Source organism: Gossypium hirsutum, chromosome D05 (assembly GCF_007990345.1).
Source record: "Gossypium hirsutum isolate 1008001.06 chromosome D05, Gossypium_hirsutum_v2.1, whole genome shotgun sequence".
NCBI classification, from domain to species: Eukaryota; Viridiplantae; Streptophyta; class Magnoliopsida; order Malvales; family Malvaceae; genus Gossypium; species Gossypium hirsutum.
Genome location: NC_053441.1, coordinates 24,771,314 through 24,791,110, shown reverse-complemented (window position 1 = coordinate 24,791,110; position 19,797 = coordinate 24,771,314). Strand labels below are relative to the sequence as shown.

General features: G+C 31.8%; 2 protein-coding genes and 1 long non-coding RNA gene across 3 annotated transcripts; 2 read left to right on the top strand and 1 right to left on the bottom strand.

The window, feature by feature from the left end:
* The first annotated feature begins 1,031 nt into the window (after positions 1–1,031).
* LOC107904980 (uncharacterized) lies at positions 1,032–2,745 on the top strand. The gene is made up of 2 exons (XR_001686426.2): positions 1,032–2,148; positions 2,346–2,745. It is a non-coding gene; the product is annotated as an uncharacterized lncRNA (long non-coding RNA).
* Positions 2,746–12,062: 9,317 nt separating this feature from the next.
* Positions 12,063–14,943, top strand: LOC107904979 (enoyl-CoA hydratase 2, peroxisomal). The gene is made up of 11 exons (XM_041094431.1): positions 12,063–12,300; positions 12,384–12,406; positions 12,513–12,618; positions 12,927–12,997; positions 13,154–13,226; positions 13,433–13,472; positions 13,774–13,846; positions 13,921–14,071; positions 14,304–14,374; positions 14,488–14,661; positions 14,733–14,943. Exons 1-11 carry the CDS (start codon positions 12,244–12,246, stop codon positions 14,818–14,820), a joined length of 927 nt encoding a protein of 308 aa, XP_040950365.1. The 5' UTR covers positions 12,063–12,243; the 3' UTR covers positions 14,821–14,943.
* Positions 14,944–15,042: 99 nt separating this feature from the next.
* LOC107957618 (T-complex protein 1 subunit beta) lies at positions 15,043–19,638 on the bottom strand. Its single transcript, XM_041094430.1, has 12 exons — positions 19,319–19,638; positions 18,998–19,054; positions 18,828–18,884; positions 18,584–18,649; positions 18,384–18,495; positions 18,047–18,175; positions 17,136–17,207; positions 16,789–16,904; positions 16,545–16,621; positions 15,925–16,410; positions 15,524–15,839; positions 15,043–15,389 (listed from the first exon to the last, which is right to left on the bottom strand). The coding sequence occupies exons 2-12, from the start codon at positions 19,001–19,003 to the stop codon at positions 15,243–15,245; spliced, it is 1,584 nt and encodes a 527-aa protein (XP_040950364.1). The 5' UTR covers positions 19,004–19,054; positions 19,319–19,638; the 3' UTR covers positions 15,043–15,242.
* Positions 19,639–19,797: the final 159 nt, after the last annotated feature.

Below are 19,797 nucleotides of genomic sequence, written 5' to 3'. Positions count from 1 at the left end.
CATATCAAATCAGGCCGAAAAAACCGTTTTCCATCTCTACTATCCTTCATCAAAACAAACGAAATTAAACAACATAAATTACCAATCCATCTATATGGAATATAGTCATGTAAATAATAGTGGTTCAGGTTTCATTTGGTTGACCAGTGCCTCAAAACATTTGATAGCAAAACCCTTAATTAATAAACGATATACTACTTGTATTCTAATATCAAAAAAGGCACAAACAAGCATGCACATGGAAGAAAAAGAAGAGAAACATGAATCCCAGTGGGAACACAAGGTTTAAGGAGTTAGCTCAGAGGAGATAAATGCAGTCATATTATAATTGTATCGAGATAGCTAGGGTTTACCATTTAATGGCATTGTTAACATGTTTGGTAGTCTTATAATAGGTCAAAAAAGGAATGTGGAGTTTGAAGTTTAAAGCTTCTTCTACAGTGTGTGAGACCTAGGATTCCACACTTAGTGCTGTAATTTCTGTAGGGACCCCATGAATTGGAAACTTAAGATAAGTTGGGCTCCCTTTCCATCATCAGGTTTGCTTAAAAGCTGTATGATCTGACTCGAGAAATACCCATTGAAAATTGAAAGTCGTCAGATATTTTGGTTTACAAACTGAAAATCAGAGAGGCAAAGTAACCACGGGGGACGAGTCAACACCAGTAAATTCAGTGAACGATGTTACACTTTGATAATGAAAGTTACTGTTCCAAGAAGGAAACAAAGTCCATAAATACTAGATAATGAAAGAGGCTCGTGAGTTGTGAGTGAGATCCATATTCATCTAGAAGCAGTAGCCAGCAAAGAATTAAAAGTAACCGTTCAATTCCCTCCAATTAAACCCCCAATGGAATGGTTTTTCTAGGTGTCATCTTCTCAAAGAAACGAATATGACTGGATTTGACCATTGGGTGGAGCGTGGCTTATCCATAGAGATAAACGTCATATACAATCACCCCAATAAAGTGAATACAACTATAAATGGAGACATCATGTGTTATGACATTAAAACCCACTAATTATTATGCTTAAGTAACTAGTTCTCTCTCTCTCAACGCCTGCAATTAATAGTTCAATTCACTCTCCATGGGTGGTGACAGTTGGACTGGCCCCCTATTTGCCCTTCTAAAAGATGAAACGGTTAGGGTCAAAGTTGTAGTAAAGCCCATGTTTTTCCCTCTCAAAAACAAAGCTGTATCTGAAACCAATTTTGCTTTACTTTTGTCATTATTTGGTCAGTGTATAAGGGGGCTATGTTTCATCATGGACAAGGGGGGGAAGGTGATAGAAACTGGGAAGGTTGTGGGGGACTAGTGGGGAGGGTGGCAAGAAAAGACTGAACGGAGGGTGTGGGTTTTTTCACCAGTAACGAGGGGAAGCTAGACAAGGAGAGAATAACCCCATGATGATGATCCTTCTAAATATGCTCTCCTTATAGGGGGAATGAACCATCCAATCTGATTATTACATTTTTTATCTTTTTTCAGACTGAAGCTCCACCTTCTCCTCCTCTTCCTCTTCTTTAAATAGGAGAACCTATCAACCCTAGTTCTTATTGTCATTTACACTCTTTCCTCTTCCCCTCCTCTGCGGTGAAACACAAGGACTGTTTCTTTGCTTTCATGGGAGGTTTGGCAAAGGGCTTCTTACAGAGTTCATTGGCATTCTGTCCACCTCGCACTATCATAGAACAAGTCCTTCCTTTTCTTCTATGGTCTTTCATGGAGGTGGGCATACTGCCAACTGAGCTCTGTTGGCTTCTCTTTGTAAAACTCTTGTGATGCGTTAGTTTCTTCATGCTTTTCTCTCCCTTGGAAAAATAGTTCCAGTTAAATTACCATGCATAGACTATGATTATCTTCATCCACAGTCATACATATTTATGTTTTACTCTTTTGTATTCTATTTTTCCGGTGAAGAATGATGGCGTTGTTGCAGTTTCTTACCCTTTTAGTTTCTAGTTATCTACTAGCTAGGTGAACCTATACAAGCTTTACAATTTTATCTTGCAAAAAAAGTAAATATGGTGGGAAGAATAAATAATTTACTATATATATGTGTTTGGTACTTTCATTTCATCATTCTTCTAACGTTTGCAGGGTTTTGATTGCAGCAGTTGTGTGCCGACTCCTGAGGTCAAAGGAGGTGAGCAACATTCTATTATTTCTTATCGAATTTGATCGTATTCTATAACCTTTCTAGATCTCCTTTGAGGCTTGGGACTGTAAATTAAGCCTTTTTTTAGCGTATCGATTTTCTCCTTTTCATTTTTTTTCCTCCTTTAAGGCTCTACCAACCATTCAAATAGTACTTGAAGGCTTTCTTTCCTTTTTGGTTTGCAGTTGAGGTATCTAGGGTTTTATCAGCCTCTTTTGTTTGTATGTATCCCAGTCAGTAAAGATCCATGATTGGAACCATTTGTGTAGATAGAAGGCCATATGTATGTGTATGTTGAATTGATATTAAAAATCCAAGTAAACCCCAGCGTAATTATCATCAAAATCCAAAGGCCAGAAATAAGAAGATTTTGTCAGAGTTTCAGGAGAGACCCTAATGATGACTCTATGGAAGGTTTTGTAACTTAGCTTTTTTTGTTTATTGAAAAACAGCTGTCTGATGCTGTATTGTAGTGCATATAGACAATCATTAAGAATAATTAATTATCAGGTTACTAATGTAATTAAGAAAAAATTTATGTCCATGGCCGCATGCATGATTGCCACAGTGTCCTTTATGAACTCATTTACAGTTATTAAACCATTAGGGGCAGCTCCCTCAAACCTGAAAAGGTAGTCTTTGTGATTGAAATACTGAAAATCCTATTAATTTTTTGAGTTTTTTTGACATTCCCATTAAATGATCCCACAGACGGTGTAGGAAAGCATCTAATATTCACCCAATTCAACAGTAGTAAATGGATAGCGGTACTTATCCACTTCCTTTTCCTTTTATCTGTGAAGCTTGATGGTAAATTATTGAGGGTTCTTGAGGGTGGTCGGTAATTTTGGTCGTAGAAAACGGGATTGAGGGTAAAAAAACAAATATAGCAGGTGTAGGAATTGGAGGATATTCATATTCATCAAGTTATCGTCGTTTTTGAGGTTAATAGGGTAGATATATGGGGCAAAATTAAGGTATATTTTTTGAAATGTGATTATTTAGAAAATTATTTTATAATATCATATATATATATATAGGAAGATCTTAATTAAAACCCTAAAAAATTAATGTTTGGTTCATTAAGCAATTTTCTTATAAATGTTTATCAAATTTACTTTGATTAAATAAAAGGTAGTATTTATGCATTTAATTTTTATAATAAATTTTATTCTTAACAAATATTTAGATTAAATATTTAATAATAAAATTTAATTAATAATTTTTTAATATATAATTTTAGTTAAAAGTAAAATTGTTTCAAATTTATCTTGTATATATTTTCTAAATATAATAAAGTAGTATGGACATATAAGCTTACTTTGGAATCTTTAAGCAAAATTATAAATAATTAAATCATAGAAATGTAAAATCATAAGCGCCGTGACCTATAATTTTTACACAATTTAAATGAAACAATTTTTTTTCATATTTTTTTAAAAAAATATTTCATTATTTCTAAGTGTTAAATCAAATTTATAGTTGAAAAAGAAATAAAATCAAGAAAAAAAGTAAAAATATTTCATTATTTCTGTTAAATCAAATTTATAGTTGAAAAAAAATAAAATCAAGGAAAAAGTAGGAAGAAAGAAGAAAGTAGTTTGTTTTTTGTTTTAGATTAATACTTTAAACTAATATAAAATAGATTATTTTTAACTTTTTAATCTATATAAAAAATAACATTTCCACCTTTAAAAACACATTATCCTATTTATCAACATATTAAACACTGAAATTATTCAAATCTAAAAATAATTACTACTTTTGATACTATCAAACATTATTTAAGAGAAAAAAAAATGCACTTCATTCAACTCTTAAATTCATTATTTCTCTTTTATAATGTTTTTTATATCTTCGGTTATTAATAGTATGTTTAATTAATATATTTTTGTGGTTAAATATAATGAATTTTAAATATAGATGTTATTAATTTTGATGGTATTTGTAGGTAGATGCAATATATGTTAAGTTGTTGGTACATAAGTTGAAATATGAAATTGTATAGAAAATTTGGGCATGAACTATAGAAACAAGATTTGGCGCCACATCAATTTTGATTTTAGGATTTAAGTATATTTTTATTTTATTTTTAAATTTTATTTGTAAAGATAGTTTATTTAATTAAATAAATGTTCAGTTTGATGTTAGAAGAGTTTAATATATTTTTTTAGTGTAAACTATAAAAATAGTCACTTCTGTTTGCTTCAAATTACATTTGAGTTACTTTTGTTTAAAATGTTATGTTTTAGTCACTTACGTTATCGTTTTGTTGCGAAGTGATCACTCTACAGTTAAACCCCGTTACCTCCCTAACGGCAGTCCAAAAGGGTTTTAAATTTCAACTTGGATGTCTAGTTGTTGAGATGAAAATAGGTTTTTAATTAAATAAATTTAATTTGGACTTTAGGGAGGTAATGGAGCTTAACAGTAAGTAACCATTTCGTAACAAAATCATAACGTAAGCAACTAAAACGTAACATTTCAAACAAAAGTGACTATTTTTATAGATTATCTTTTCTTTTAACAATTTCATCTATTGATAACTAGCTAAAGGTAGATTGAAGATTGTTTTTTTATGTTGGTATTTTTCTATTTTGAAACAGACAGGATGGCCTCTTAATATTGTGATTAGTGTTTTTTTTTACGAAAAATCCTTTATTTGCTGCTTGGAGTAATGTAGGGTTGGTTAAAATGATTTAATCCGTAATTTTCATTTTATTTTAATCAAAGAACAAGTTAATATTGTTGGATTAGGTAGATAAAGCAATCTAACTTAAATGAGTTTATTGATCAGCAAGGCTATATATTTTAAAAAAATTAAATTGTATTGTCGGACAATTAATTTACACTTAAGGAAGGATTCGTGGTTTGAATCTGTTTTTTAATCACTTTAATAATTACAAAATGAAAATGGACTTCCTACTTTCATTATATAGTTTATTTTGAATTGTATTATTATTTAAGTCTTGTTTTACTTATTTTCGCAATAATTTAAAAATCTTTTTTTTATTTTTAAATAAAAGCATTGAATTTTCCCATTATGTTCATTTTCGTTTTTGATTTTTTTAATATTTTTTATTATACTCTAATTCACTGTGATGTTTGATTTTTTAGATATAGTTGTTCTATTTTTATCTTTTAAAAGTTTTAATTATTATTTTTGTTATACCCTGTAACACTCTTATACCTGGTTCGATCCAAGGAACCTGATATAGGATTATTATATTTGGTGCCAAAGTGATTTTGGTATATATTTGAACATTAAAAAAAAGTATTCACTAAATTAATTTTTATTTTAGTCCCTACTACTTCGAACACACTTGTCTTCTTAAATACATGCCATTCTATTCAAAATTTTGAAACATATCCTTTTGGCATGAGATGGATGTCCAAGACCTCAACTACGACTCTTCAAAATCACTTTACCTACGCGTTGAAAATAAACGCGTTAAGTCTATGAAGACTTAGATATTTAAATTTTATTAAATTTCTTAATTTCCAATATCTCGTTTCTTTGTTTATTTATCATATTCATTTGTAACTTTTTACTTATTTTACAATTTAGTCCTTAAGTCCTCAAATCAACTTACAAAAATTACTACTTTTTTTATACATGTATCATATTTCACCATTTAGTGTAAATTGTCATGATTTTCTTACTATTTCTTTCACAATTTATTTTTACATAGTTACCTTACTAGTCATTGTCTTTCTTATACTTCCTCAAATACATTCAAATTATTTATGTCTTCACTTTACTAATTCAATATTTCAAACATGAATCGGAGATAAACATTTATCTTGTAACGAAAATTATTTACCTTTTTAACAGAGGCCCAATAGACTAAACAGAACACTTAGGATATATGGAACTAATATAGAGGTGCATTATTATGCACTATAAAACAGAGAGCACTAAAGTGCTAATAATCAGAGCGCACGCTAGGGTCCCTTAATGGCATGTCACTAATATCTTAGTAGTTCTAATTTCGTCTACTTGGGCAAATTATATCATGCACACATATCAGTTTTACACTTTTTGCATAATGCTTTTATATACTTTACAATTTATATTTCATGTAGCAATATATTTTACTTTTAATAACACATATAACGTAATTCAATATTTATTAATATTCCAAAATTCACTACAACATCATTTTTTCTCATTCTAAGTGTCATGCACATCACTTTTCTATTTCTAATATTTTTTTTTTCAAATTTATGATTTAACCCTTAATTTCCATAACTTAGGAAATAATTGTAGTTTGGATTACAACATTCATATATTCTTTTATTTTCCACTATATGCTTTATTATCAATATTTCCTTGTAAACTTTTATAACTTTCCTATTTAATCACTTTTTTTTTATAAAAATTCACTATTAAACAATTTTTCTTTCACATCTTACTTAATTCACATAATTAATTCCACTATCTCATTTTCCACACCAAATTTCTATGTATTTCACTTGTATTATTTTCACCACATGTATTTCTCAAGTCTTTTGATTAACTTAGTCATTGTTTCCATAAAATTTCACATTTTCCATAATTTCACTTATCTAATACTTTGTATATTTTTCACTAACACATAACTCAACTATTATACTTTTATTATAATTTCCCCCTTCACTTAAGAAATTATTTCACACTATATATATTTTTTACTTAATTACCACTTACTTTACAAAGATCACATTTTAATCCTTAAATAACAAGGAAGTTCATGGTACTTACCTATTTTCTATCAAAATTTCTTATTTTGCTCTTCTCCTATCACTTGATTCACTTACTCAACTTCTCTCGTATTCTCTTGAAGCCAAACTTTAACTTAATTTTCTCTCTCCTCCAACTTCTATTCTCTTGAATCTAACTTGATATTCTAGCTCCCCAAAGTCTCCTTATTATTTTTCTCTCTTGATGGCTATGGAAATTCTTTTGATTTCTAAGTAAAAATGGTAGATTTTTTTTGGTAAAAGGACCAAATTATAAAGAAAAGAAAATTTTCTTTCTTTCTTCTTCTTCTCATGTTGAGAACATGGAAAGATGAAGAGAATTTTCCATCTTTCTTTCCTTATATACTAAATAGAATAATAATTAAATATAATTAAATGTCAAATCAAAATATTAATAAACTAATATTTATTTAATTAATCTAAAATATCACCTGTAACACCCCTAACCCGTATCCCTCGCCGGAATTGGGTTACGAAGCATTACCGGAGATTACAGATCAAACAGACAGAAATCTCAAACATTTTATATCATCAAAACAAGTCATCAAAGCATCATTTTAATCCAAATTATAAACTCTCCAAAATAGATTTTATAACTTCATTTACAATCAAACCGCAAAATAATTAATATTTAGACACCCTAGGTACATGCCAACACAAAGAAATAAACATCACTATATCTGAGTTCGGGATCGTTGTTGGATGCTGAATCAGCGATCAAACTTAAGTACTTAACCTGCGCACGGAAAATAAAACCGTATGCTGAGTAAAAACTCAGTGGTATTTCTATAATCCGAATATTTAAAAAATAAATAAAACAATAAAATATGTATAATAAAATGTTAAACACAATTGAACATTTAAAATCACACAATATTCGATTTTCATCGCTTGCTATATATAATACCTTTCCATAATTTATTCACGTATCATTTAAACAATGGCACTATCCATTCCACAATCAATTTATGAGTATATAACTCGTGTATTCCATGTATTTACAACATATTTCACATTCTATTTTCAGTTTATTATCTCATATTCTTATTCTTAGCCCAAAGTAGATTTTATAGAACACACCAGATATACGGAACAAATACAGAGGTGCATTGTTATGCACTAATGAACAAAGAGCACTGAAGTGCTATACAGAGAGCACAGATGTGCTAAACAGATAGCACTGGCGTGCTAGTAATCAGAGAGCACTAACGTGCTAATAATCAGAGAGCGCGCTAAAATTCCTTAATGGCATGCCACTAATATCCCAGTAGTTCTAAATTCCGTCTACTTGGACATTAAAATTGAATTTTATACATATAAAAAATAATTCAATTATCATATTTGCACAATTTCACATTTACACATATATATATTCCAATTCAATTCAACCAATATAATTTCATCACATATCAAGACAATCCATTTCAATTGTAAAACACAATAATTCTCACCTTAATCACTTACTATAACATTTAATCAAAATACAATAATTAATAATTAGATTCGGATTATAGAAATACAAACCAAGAATTTCGAGCTATTCCTCGTCAACTATATTTTTCCTCTTTTTGTCGAGAATTCCGGTACGACGCTAGCTACGGAATTAAAACAATTAAAAATCATCAATACAACATTATTCAATGTCACATTAAATATTTCAATTTTTACTCAATATTTGCCTAAATTACAATTTAGTCCTTGAACCGAGACTAACTTTTATTCTCAAAACTAATTTCATATTTTCATTCCATTCCCACTTTAAACTAATTTAACTCTCTAATTTCACCATAAATCCTTAATTTCGAAATTCTCTCAATTTAGTCCCTATTAATTCAAAACCTATAATTTATTTTACAATTTAATCCATTTCTCTGTTCTAACTTGAAATTTTATCAATTTAATCCCTAATTCTTCAATTAATTCAACATGAACAACATCTAAAAATTTACTAACTTTCAAAATTTCAACTTAAATCAAGTAGTATTTTGTTCTAGGATTCCAAAAACATAAAAATTATAAGAATAGGGACTAAATTGACTTACCAATCAAACCTTGAACCTTGAACCTTGAAATCCCAAATTCTCTTTCTTTCCTTCCCTTTTTCTTTTTCTTTCCTTTCTCCCCTGCTTTCGTTTTGCTATTATGTTTCTATTCTCTTTTTCTATCTTTTATTTCTTTTATTTAATTAATAATATAATAAATAAATATCTTTTACTTAATTAATAAGTATGTACATATATTAATTACAAATGTAGGCATATATTTATTACACATTTATTTATAATTACCACACACTTGTCACTTTTTATGGTTTAATTTTTAGTTTAGTCCTTTCACATTTTTCTATTTTATAATTAACTTTCACACTTAATTCAATTTAGTCCTAATACTCAATTAACTTTAATTTAACTAAATTTACTTAACTAAAATCCAATTGTGATATAACTAATTCTATAAATATTTTTAATAATTATTTTACGAGTCCGTTTTACCAAGACGGAGACCCAATAATTCACTAATTCAAAAATATTTCTAAAATCACGCTTAACTTATAATTATTAATTAATAATTTTTTCTAACTTTTTCATCGGATTTAGTGATCTCAAATCACTGTTCTGACACTACTAAAAATTGGGTTGTTACATCACCAACATCATCATTACTCTTCAAAATTATCTTCGTTGCTAAATGACCATTTTGCCTCTTATGATCCTTCAAATTTTCACCATTGAATCATCACTCATTTTAAAAAATTACAATTTAACCCTTCATACTTTTTTCACTTATTCAATTTGGTCCTAATTCATCCATGTTCCTTAGTTTCTAGATCCTTCCACGCTTAAAATATTTTCACTATTGGTCCTTCAACTTTTTTATATTTACATTTTAACCCCTCAATTTTTAAGTATTTACTCTTGGACCACAAAACTTTTCTCACTTTTGCAATTTAATCATTTCTTGAATTAATATATCATAATATACTTCCTAAATAGATTTTGTTTACATAGCTCAAACTTTCCCTTTTTGTCACTTTATTTCCTTATTTTACCATATCAAGGACAATATCTTACTTTCATACTGTAGCAATTTTCGGGGTGTTACATATTCCTACTTTGATTAGGACATATAACGATATGAGAAGTGATCGAAAAGAGATCCGCGAACGACCTTCCACCTTGTATCGTCCAGATGATCACTTAGTGACCGACTACCCACATATTTGGTATCACTCAAGTGAAGGGCCACCCATCCTTAATCACCTAGTTGGACTTCTTGTGAGGCCATCCGCTATTAACGAGAGTATTCTCCTCAAGAGGGGATCACCTGAGAACCATCACTCTACCCCAAGGTATCAACATAGCAAGGGGACTCTTCTCCTCTATCAAAAGCCTAACATACCAAGCTCTCACCCTCTTTCGCACAATCCCCTTATTTTTTCGACTCTCAATCCCAAAAAAAGGTGAACCGGCTTTGTTCAGCATGATCTCCCCTCCACCTTCTCCACCGTTGTTGATGTCTCAATTGATTTAATCAGTTAAACAAAAGAATTGAAAGTCCAACTAGTTAAATTTTGGGTTGAATTGCCTTTAACCCTTTGGAGGTTAATTTTGGGGCTGACTCCTGCAAAATGTTTTTGATTAGAGAGGTATGTTTTCAACAGTAAAGTCTCTGTTCCTTCCTTAATTTGGTTCCTAATCATGTATGGTCCCGGAACCAAGGGGAAATTTTAATTATATCTTCACTATTATTCCGAAGGGCTAATCTTTTTTACCATAAAAAGAACTAAAGAAGTGTGTGTAAAAGAAAGAAATCAGATCTATCATGCATGGATCTACTCTTTATAAAGTCTGATTGACATTTTGATTGGAATGAAAGTAATGAATGATTCTAAAATAAATTTAGTTTGAACATTTGAGAACAATTATTTAAAATAAAGTTTTAAAATGTTATGTTGATGGTTTATGAAATAACGAATAGGCTAAAGGTCAAATTCTGCTATTAATATTTATATTTTAATTTAATTATCTTTAGTTGTCCATGTGCTTTTTAAATTCTAAACTTTTAATCCTAACCAAACAGTAACTGTTAAAATCATTTAGTTAAGTTTTGTTATTTTCAAATTTTGATGTGGAAACATATTGTTATATATGTAATGCCATGTCGGCTTGTTATTTTCACATATTACTCACTAAAAATTTAGTTAATGGATCAACGATTGTCATTTGCATTAAGATTGAAATTTCAAATTTTAAAAAAGTATAGAGACTTAGAATGATCCAACTGAAGAATATGGATTAAATCTACAATTGTACATATAGTACCTGTCCAATAATTGAATTTAACTGAACAAATTTAATTGCTACTTTTTAGGCCGAGACTAAAATTTCAAAAATAAAAAAGTATTTACAAACATAAGTTTTTCTATAATATAATCATGTAAAAAATAAAAGGGGTAACAAAGATATTTATATCTTAAAAATTTTATTTATCTTCCTCTCCATAACTTTCTTTCTGATTAGGGTAATTAAAATTTTAGCATTTTGAAGGAAAGCAAAGGATTATCTAAATAATAATAATAATAAGTTAATCAAATTTCTTTTCTTTTTCTTTATATTACCTCAATCCAAACCTAGAGATTAGGATTTAGGATTTATATTTTAATTTGACATGATTTTGTTATTTTTTATATTATTATTAGTTAGTCCAAATAATTCACAGCTTTAACTATTTTAATTAAAAATTTGAGGCAGAATTTCTTCTAAAAAATACTCATTTTAATTTATCACGTTTTTTATTAGAAAAAAATTTTAGGAAAAAATATATTAATATTTTAATTGAAATAATTGAGGATAATAATTATTTGGATTGATTAATGTTATTTTAAAAGTAGAACATCAAATTAAAATATAAAAATTAAATTTCAAATGTAATTTGGAGAGGGGTTAAAACTGAAAATTTGCCATTTATCTTTTATAATGAAACGGAAAAAGGCAATGTACACGTATTATGTAGGAAGGCCCCTTTTATTTAGAGTAGTGTAGATTATGTTAACAAAATTTATAATATCATTGTTATTGGATCCCTAAAGGCCCGAACCTAGACCGGACTCGATTGCTTGAACGAGCTTTAAGACAAGTTAACAACTGGGACCCACTTCTATGTCAGTTCCATATTTATCCTCTGATTTAAATTAATATATTAATTCCATTTTACTCGTTCAGTTAACCAGCTTCAATCGTATACCCCTTTAATTGCATTGACCCTCATCCCCATCACCTTACCCACCAATCTAATCTGTTAGCTATCCATCATCATCATCATCATCTTTGAGAAGCTCCCATGGCTGATAATTCTGCTTGCAACCCGGACCTCATTATTGCTCATAAATTCCCCGATGTATGTATCTCCTTCTCTTCAATGGATTTCATGTTTTGTTATGTGTTTCTGTTATTTGATCCTTATCCTAATATTGTTTGCAGACAACTTATGCTCATACTGAGAGGTACTGTTTTGTCCCCCTCCCCCTCCCCTCCCCGAAACTTAATATATAAGGGGCAATTTCCTTTTTGTTTGATCTGTATGACAATGATGTGTTTCCTCCTACACAGAGATGTAGCTGTCTATGCCTTGGGTGTTGGAGCATGTGGTCGGGACGCCGTCGATACCGACGAACTTAAATACGTTTACCATGAAAACGGACAGCAGTTTATCAAGGTTATACTTATACATCACTTGGATGGGTTTTTTTTAAAGAACACCACTGTTCTTAATTGGCAAATGCGTTTATTTTTGTTGTTGCGGTCTAGCTTAACTTGTTGTATTAAGGGTGAATTGAAATTTCATTTGAACTGCAAATGGGACGCCTAATCTGCCCAGAATTGAGTAAAAAAAGAAACCCTTTTGTGTTAATCGATCAGGGGAGGAAGTGGAGTTGTCTTAATCTGCTCGTAACAAACCATTGGTGCTTGTTTACTTATGGACATAACATAATACCTTTCCTAATTTCTCCTCCTCCTTCTCAGGTTTTGCCAACATTTTCTACTTTATTTTCACTTAGAGGTCTGCCACAACTTAGTGGTGTGCCTGGCTTAAGGTAAGTTCTTGGCCCGTGTCATTTACCCTGTCTTGTCTTTCTCAAAAATAATCCTGTCTCTCATTTTCCCTTTGATTGATTTAAAAGATTTTAACAAATTGTTTAAAGCTTTTAAATATAAACTCGTTAACATTTCTAGCTTTTTTGTTTTAACAGGTTTGATAAACGTCTTCTGTTGCATGGACAACAATACATAGAAATACACAAGCCACTTCCTTCAAATGCCTCTGTAAGTCTATAATACAACCAATTGCTAACTCAAAATTTTATCTTAGGTTGAGGACTTCATTCTCTATTCTTTTAAAATAACATCTGGCACATAAATTCGATGCTGTACACTTGGAGAATATTTGGTCTTCCTGCGGAAATTGTTTTGAAATTGCTGTTTATTACCAGAGTTAATTGTTGTTGTTATTAACTTTTTTTTTCTTGCAGATACTTAACAAAACAACCATTGCAGGTTTCCATGACAAAGGTTTGTACTCATTACCTGAAATGATGTCAAGTAATTTGGGTGGTATTTGTCACCATGAAATCGAGTTGTTTATGGCAGTGTAAATCTGTTACTCTCGTAGTCTTTCGCTTTTTATCGATATTTCTGTATTTAAAAGTGAACTTGTTAGGATAACAAGCACAAAGGAATTGGTTGTTGGTTGCTTCAGTATTTTGTTAACCTTGGGAAAACTGTAAAAAGTGAATAGAAAGAGAAGTGATATCTGCAAGTCTATTTCGAAAGGATAGTCTTGATGGTTTTTCCCCTCCCCTCTAAATATCAGGTAAAGCAGCAATACTTGAACTTGAAACCAGAAGTTATGAGAAAGAGTCTGGTGAACTATTAACCTTGAATCGGTAAGTTGTATTTCCCCAGTATCTGATCTAACACTCTCATGCTGCAGTTTATTAATGTATAAATGAGTCTTCAGGACAAGTGTTTTTCTACGTGGTGCTGGTGGCTTCTCAGATCCATCTAAGCCCTTTACATACTCAAACTATCCAGTCAATCCGGCTTCAGCTATGAAAATCCCAAAAACTCAACCTTCTGCAGTATTTGAGGATTGTACCCAACCACCTCAGGCATGTAGCAACAATACTAGAATTTTATCCCTAATAGCTTTTATGTTGCTTTCAAAATAAAAAAGAAAGAGATGTTCCCCAGTTAATTCTCTTTTTGTCCATATACTATATAGTCTGTGGATTAGTTTGATCTGGTGTCAACTTCTGCTTCGACAGCTTGTGCTATGAGATGCTTTTTTATGATGACAAGCTTCTCCAAAAGTTTTGAACTACTATTTTTTGGCTTTGGCAGGCTTTATTGTATAGGTTATCCGGTGACTATAATCCTCTGCATTCAGATCCTATGATTGCAAAGGTCGCAGGGTTAGTTCATTACTTATGTTGAGGCTATGGCTATTAGTTGCATTACTTGACACAGCTCCTCTGCATCCTAAGCTTTTATACTGATTTATGCTTTGCCTATCCCATGTTCATAGATTTTCAAGGCCAATTTTGCATGGATTGTGTACCCTTGGGTTTGCGGTACGGGCTATCATCAAATGTATTTGCAGGGGAGATCCAGACATGGTCAAAAGCATCTTTGCACGGTTCCTTTTGCATGTGTATCCAGGTGAAGCACTCATCACCGAGATGTGGCTTGAAGGCTTGAGGTACACACTTCTTTCTTTTTCTGATAATATTCAAGTGAATGGAGATCTGATGCTGGTATTATAATCTGCAGGGTCATATATCAGGTAAAGGCGAAAGAAAGGAATCGAGCAGTGCTGTCAGGCTATGTTGACCTCCATCGATTAGCAGCTTCACTATAAATCAACTAGAAATCAACTTGATATATATCCGACTTGTGTTATAACTGCTGCTTCAGAGTGCAAACTTCATAAATAGGAAACTTAATGAATGGAAAATTTGAAAATGAAGTTGAATTTCTTAAACTTATTGAACATCAAAGTCTGATTGGGGATGTTTTAGTTGTTAATTGTATTGACATGATCTTATTATCACTATTTTTTCAACACAATAAGGAAAATGAATTAAAAAGCAGTCCAAAGAACGTTGCTTCATTTTTCTCAGAACTGAAACACAGCCATAAAAACTCAGTTCCAGAATTTCTTCAACCATACAGCAGCAAAAAACTTAAAGAAACAAATGCCAAGATAGATGGCTATCCATCACAACAGAGAAAAAATGCGCCTCTTAGATTGATATTGACATTGAAATTGAGATGTCAATTTTACATTCTGTCTTCTCTCTTCCTTGGAGCACATGTAATGATTTCATCGACCCTAAGTATCATCTCAGCAGCCTCAGTTGCAGAGAGCAATACAGCTTGCTTGACTTTGAAGGATTCAGAGATTCCTAGCTCAGCCATATCTCCTACCTGTTTATATAATCATATGAAGAAAAATTATGAGTATCCGAAGCGGTTTTAGAGAAACAAAATCTCTAACTGTACACAATAAATTCATTAGACTCTGTTTTGATTTTTTAGAATAATTGAATTTCCGCACTTACAGATCCAGAGATGACATCAATCCCTGCATTGCATCCCTCCTTGTGGTGCTCCGCACGAAGCTGGGCCACCAAATCTGCACTGTCCAGACCCGCATTGTCAGCAATAATTGTCGGGATGGTTACAAGTGCCCTCGAGAAAGCTTCAATAGCATGAGATTTCTTCCCAGGAGTCTTGCGTGCTAGCTCATCCACTTCCTTTGCCATTACCATCTCAGGCCATCCACCTCCAAGCAATACCCTAGTGTCATTAACTGTCTGAGACAGTACGCACAAGGCATCATGCAGAGACCTTTCAGCTTCGTCTAGCACATGATGGCTGCCATACACAGTAGCATGTCACCCCAAAGCAAACATATTAATAAACAAGGAAAACAACTAGAGGAAATAGTTTGGCACCATACCTTGCACCTCTCAACACAACAGTACAAGCCTGACCCATTTCAACACCAGAAAAGTGAATTAACTTGTCCTCACCAATCATAATCTCTTCAATAAGCTTGCAATGTCCAAGCTTAACAGACTCTGGGTTGTCAAAGGTTGAAGCAATTTCCCCACCTGTTACCAAAGCCAGACGCTCTATCCCATCAAAATCAGCATGCTCGATTGCAAGTATGCCTGCATCGGCAAAGAGTTCTTCAGGGAAATTGTAGATCAACTGCCTGTTAACGAAGCAGTTAATCCCATGTGCTATGATCTTTTTCACCTTTTCTCTCATCTTTTCCTTCTCAGCCCCTTCAATTTCAGCAACCTTAGACATTGAATCAACACGAACACGTGCACCATATATCTTTACTTTGTCAGTATCCATTGCAGTATTTGCAACCAAAATCTTAGCATTTTCTATCCGTTTTGGCTGTCCAAGCCCTATTTTCTTGTCGAGAATGAATCTGAAATCATAAGATGTAAGTTTAAATCAATAAAAATCAGATTATGGGAAAGGCCGACATAACTAGAACCCCAGCCAATCCAATCAGAAACGATTACAGTGAATGAAGGCAATGCGAAGCTCACAAGGACTCACCCTTCATCTAAGAAAGAATCCTTCAAGGATCCCCCAGGCTTCTTGATAATTTGGATAGCCTCTAAATTTGTGCTCCCCTGCAGTTGCAAGTAAAAGCCGTAGAAATTTGATAAAGAAAAATGAGAAGGGAAACTCAATAACAGCATCCACGGCCAGTTGTGCAAAAAAGAATCCTCAACATAATTCCGAATAGTTGAAACACTAATATTTGATCTTAAAATGTTGGAAGGAGAGAAATTATCACCTTTAACCTCATAACAGCATCCACAGCCAGTTGTGCAAAATGTTCTTTATCCTGAGAAAGAATTTTAGAACTCAAAGTGGTCCTTGCAATTTTCATCAAGTCTGACTTGAATTTCTCTGCAAAATTCAGAAATGCCATGCGCTATAAGAAGCAACTACAAAGAGTAAAGACAAATTCTAATACGGAAACAACAACTTGATTACAAATTTTATCAAGTCAAACACATTAAAAAATCTAGTTCAATCAGGAACCAACAAAGCCTAAAACGTTGGGCAAATAATACAAAATGAAGGCATATCCTACAATCCGCACAAATAAAAAGAACGTATTCATGTCCAATAATTCACCTGCATTCCCTTTGTTATCCATAACCCTCTGCAACAAAGCATTACGAGCACATTCAGCTGCCATTCGGTAACCTATAAAACAACCATACATTGTTATAAACTCTGAAACTTATTTGGCAATTGACAATCAACAAAATAAAAGATAAGGGAAATAACCAAATAACCCCTCTGTCCCAATTAAATTCTCATGGGTTAAATTTTTCAAGTCAAATTTTTTAAATTTTGACTTTTTTTATTTTAAATATTTTAATTATTTATATTAACAAAAATACATTTAAGAATTATGTTATTCAAAGTTTTTCATATATATATTTTAAAATTTTCATCAATAATAAGTCAGAAGCAACAATTTGTGGATATTGGTACTGTTACTGCAAGGCAAGCAAAGGATTGGGGATTCAGTAGTCTCATGTAAAGTCAAAATAAAATTACCACAAAAAAGTCAAAACGTGACAAATTTATTGGGACAGAAATAGTATATTACAAATATAATTATGCTGTTATAAGTTCAGAAAAAAATTGAGCAAATAAAACAGAAAATGTAATGCTGGAAATTTTACTCCTATAGGGGAGTTAAGAGAGAAGTATTAAAGTTTATAGTTATATCTCACGCTCATCTTAATAATATACTTCCTTTAAATTTTCTATGATAGAAGCAAATCAGGAAAAAAGAATCACACTGCTAACATGCCTGACTCTTTCTTCAGGCTATATAGATATCAAAACTAGATAACAAGTTAAAGCTCGAAGCAACTTAATGCCTACAGGCCACAAAATGCAACATTTAGTGGAAAGGGAAAAAAAATTTAAAGATATTAATAAAAAGAATATACAGGATGAACCGTGACATGCAAGGTGCCATAATGGAGAAGAATAATAGAAAGCAAAGTACTAAATGAGGCTAAAAGAACCTGATATTATAGTCATGGGATGAATCTTTGCAGCCACTAGCTTTTCAGCCTCCCTTAAAAGTTCTCCAGCCAAAACAACAACAGACGTTGTCCCATCACCAACTTCATCATCTTGAACTTTGGAGATGTCTGAATTTCAAATTAAGGATGTAATCTAATAAAATAAAAGCTCTTTCCAAATGAAATCAATGACTGTGTTAGCATGGCTCACTGAACCATTTACAGTTCTGTCATGTACTCTTGTGTACCAAAATAACATTGCGAGTTTTATCATGTTGAAGAAACCAAGCAATTTACTCATAAAGTGTAATAACAATGAAGATAATTATAAGGATACCAATTAAAACTTTTGCAGCAGGGTTGTCGATATGCAAGGACTTTAAGATGGTGGCTCCATCATTAGTAACAGTGACTTCATGTCCTCTGCCTGTTGATTGTAAAATTTTATCCTGGCAGATAATTTCACCAATAACAAAGTCAAGGATTTAAAGAACTAGTACTCGCATTTAATCTGTATGCACAATGTGGAAAACTTACCATGCCTTTTGGCCCTAGGGTTGTCTTAACCAAGTCAGTAATTGCAATTGCCCCAACAAATGATGCCTGAATGTAACAAAGCTCATGAATATCAGATGTTACTGAAAATAAAATACCCCAATAACAAGAATGCAATACAAGTATAATCTTAGAATTCCAAAAAAGTAGTAGAAAAAAAATTCATTTAAACCATATTATCAGCATTAAATGTACACAAATTATAAATAATAATGACTCAACTCACCATTCTGGCACGCTCCCCCTTCTCTTCACTAGCGTCATCTTTAAGAATTTTTTCAATCTATCACATTCACCCAACCGGTAAGCAAAATAAAACTTCAAACCAAATGCATAAATAAATAAATAAATAACCTAACCAACTGACAGTAATTTAGTAGTAGGCAAATAACGCACCGCCATTGAATATAACGTGGTCGAGAGTAGCTGGAGCTTTGGTGCTCAAATAAAACCCTGAATCACGAGAGCGAGAGAAAAAAATTTAGTGTTTTTAATCTAACAATGAAACGAAAAACCTCCAAATGCTGCTTAATAAACCATAAATTTGTATAATGAGTCGGAGAAATGTTATGCTCAGCAGCGCTTTCATTAATCATTCATTTCCTCATTTCACAACCAACGGAACCAAAGTAAACAGTAACATAATCGCGAAAAAATGGAAACAAAGGCTCAAGTTTCAGAAACCCCAGAAAGCTTTGAAAGGAATAAAGCTTTTACCTGATCTTAAGCGCGATGTAGAAAATTTGAGATTGAGATCCGAACGAGAACAGAAAACAGAAGCAAGGTTTTGAGGTTTTGGTTGCCTCGGGGCTTTTGCTTGCTCTACTACAAACACCAGTGGTATATACTTTTGAATACTATGCTTATTCAATTTAAATCTGAATTCTGAAAGGCTTCGAGTGAAGTGACCTGAGCGAACTCTCAGGAAGTAGGAATTGTTGAGAAGAAGGGCTATGAACCCTTAACTAATGGGCTTTTACTATATCCCAATTTTAGTCTTAAAAGGCTCGTGAAGTTTATACATTGCGTTGTCCACCATCTTAGTCTAGAATGCAATTGGTTCAAGCTTTATTTAGGCTATAGGGTCCATAATCATCAATTTTTCATTTTTTAGTGAATCATTTGTGAAATGATAAATAGTTTACTTATTTGATTTACTGCTTGAGTTGAAAATCTCTAAAAAGGCAAAATTTATC

Bases quoted from the DNA above. Each gene is read 5' to 3' on its own strand.
- LOC107957618 (XM_041094430.1), bottom strand. The intron at 18,496-18,583 runs GTAAGTTTTCCA...ATTATCTGCCAG, and splicing joins CCCTAGGGCCAAAAGGCATG to GATAAAATTTTACAATCAAC. The intron at 15,840-15,924 runs GTATGGTGCCAA...TGTGTATGGCAG, and splicing joins GTTGTGTTGAGAGGTGCAAG to CCATCATGTGCTAGACGAAG.
- LOC107904979 (XM_041094431.1), top strand. From the start codon at position 12,244: ATGGCTGATAATTCTGCTTGCAACCCGGACCTCATTATTGCTCATAAA. The intron at 12,301-12,383 runs GTATGTATCTCC...TATTGTTTGCAG, and splicing joins TTGCTCATAAATTCCCCGAT to ACAACTTATGCTCATACTGA. The intron at 12,998-13,153 runs GTAAGTTCTTGG...TTGTTTTAACAG, and splicing joins AGTGGTGTGCCTGGCTTAAG to GTTTGATAAACGTCTTCTGT.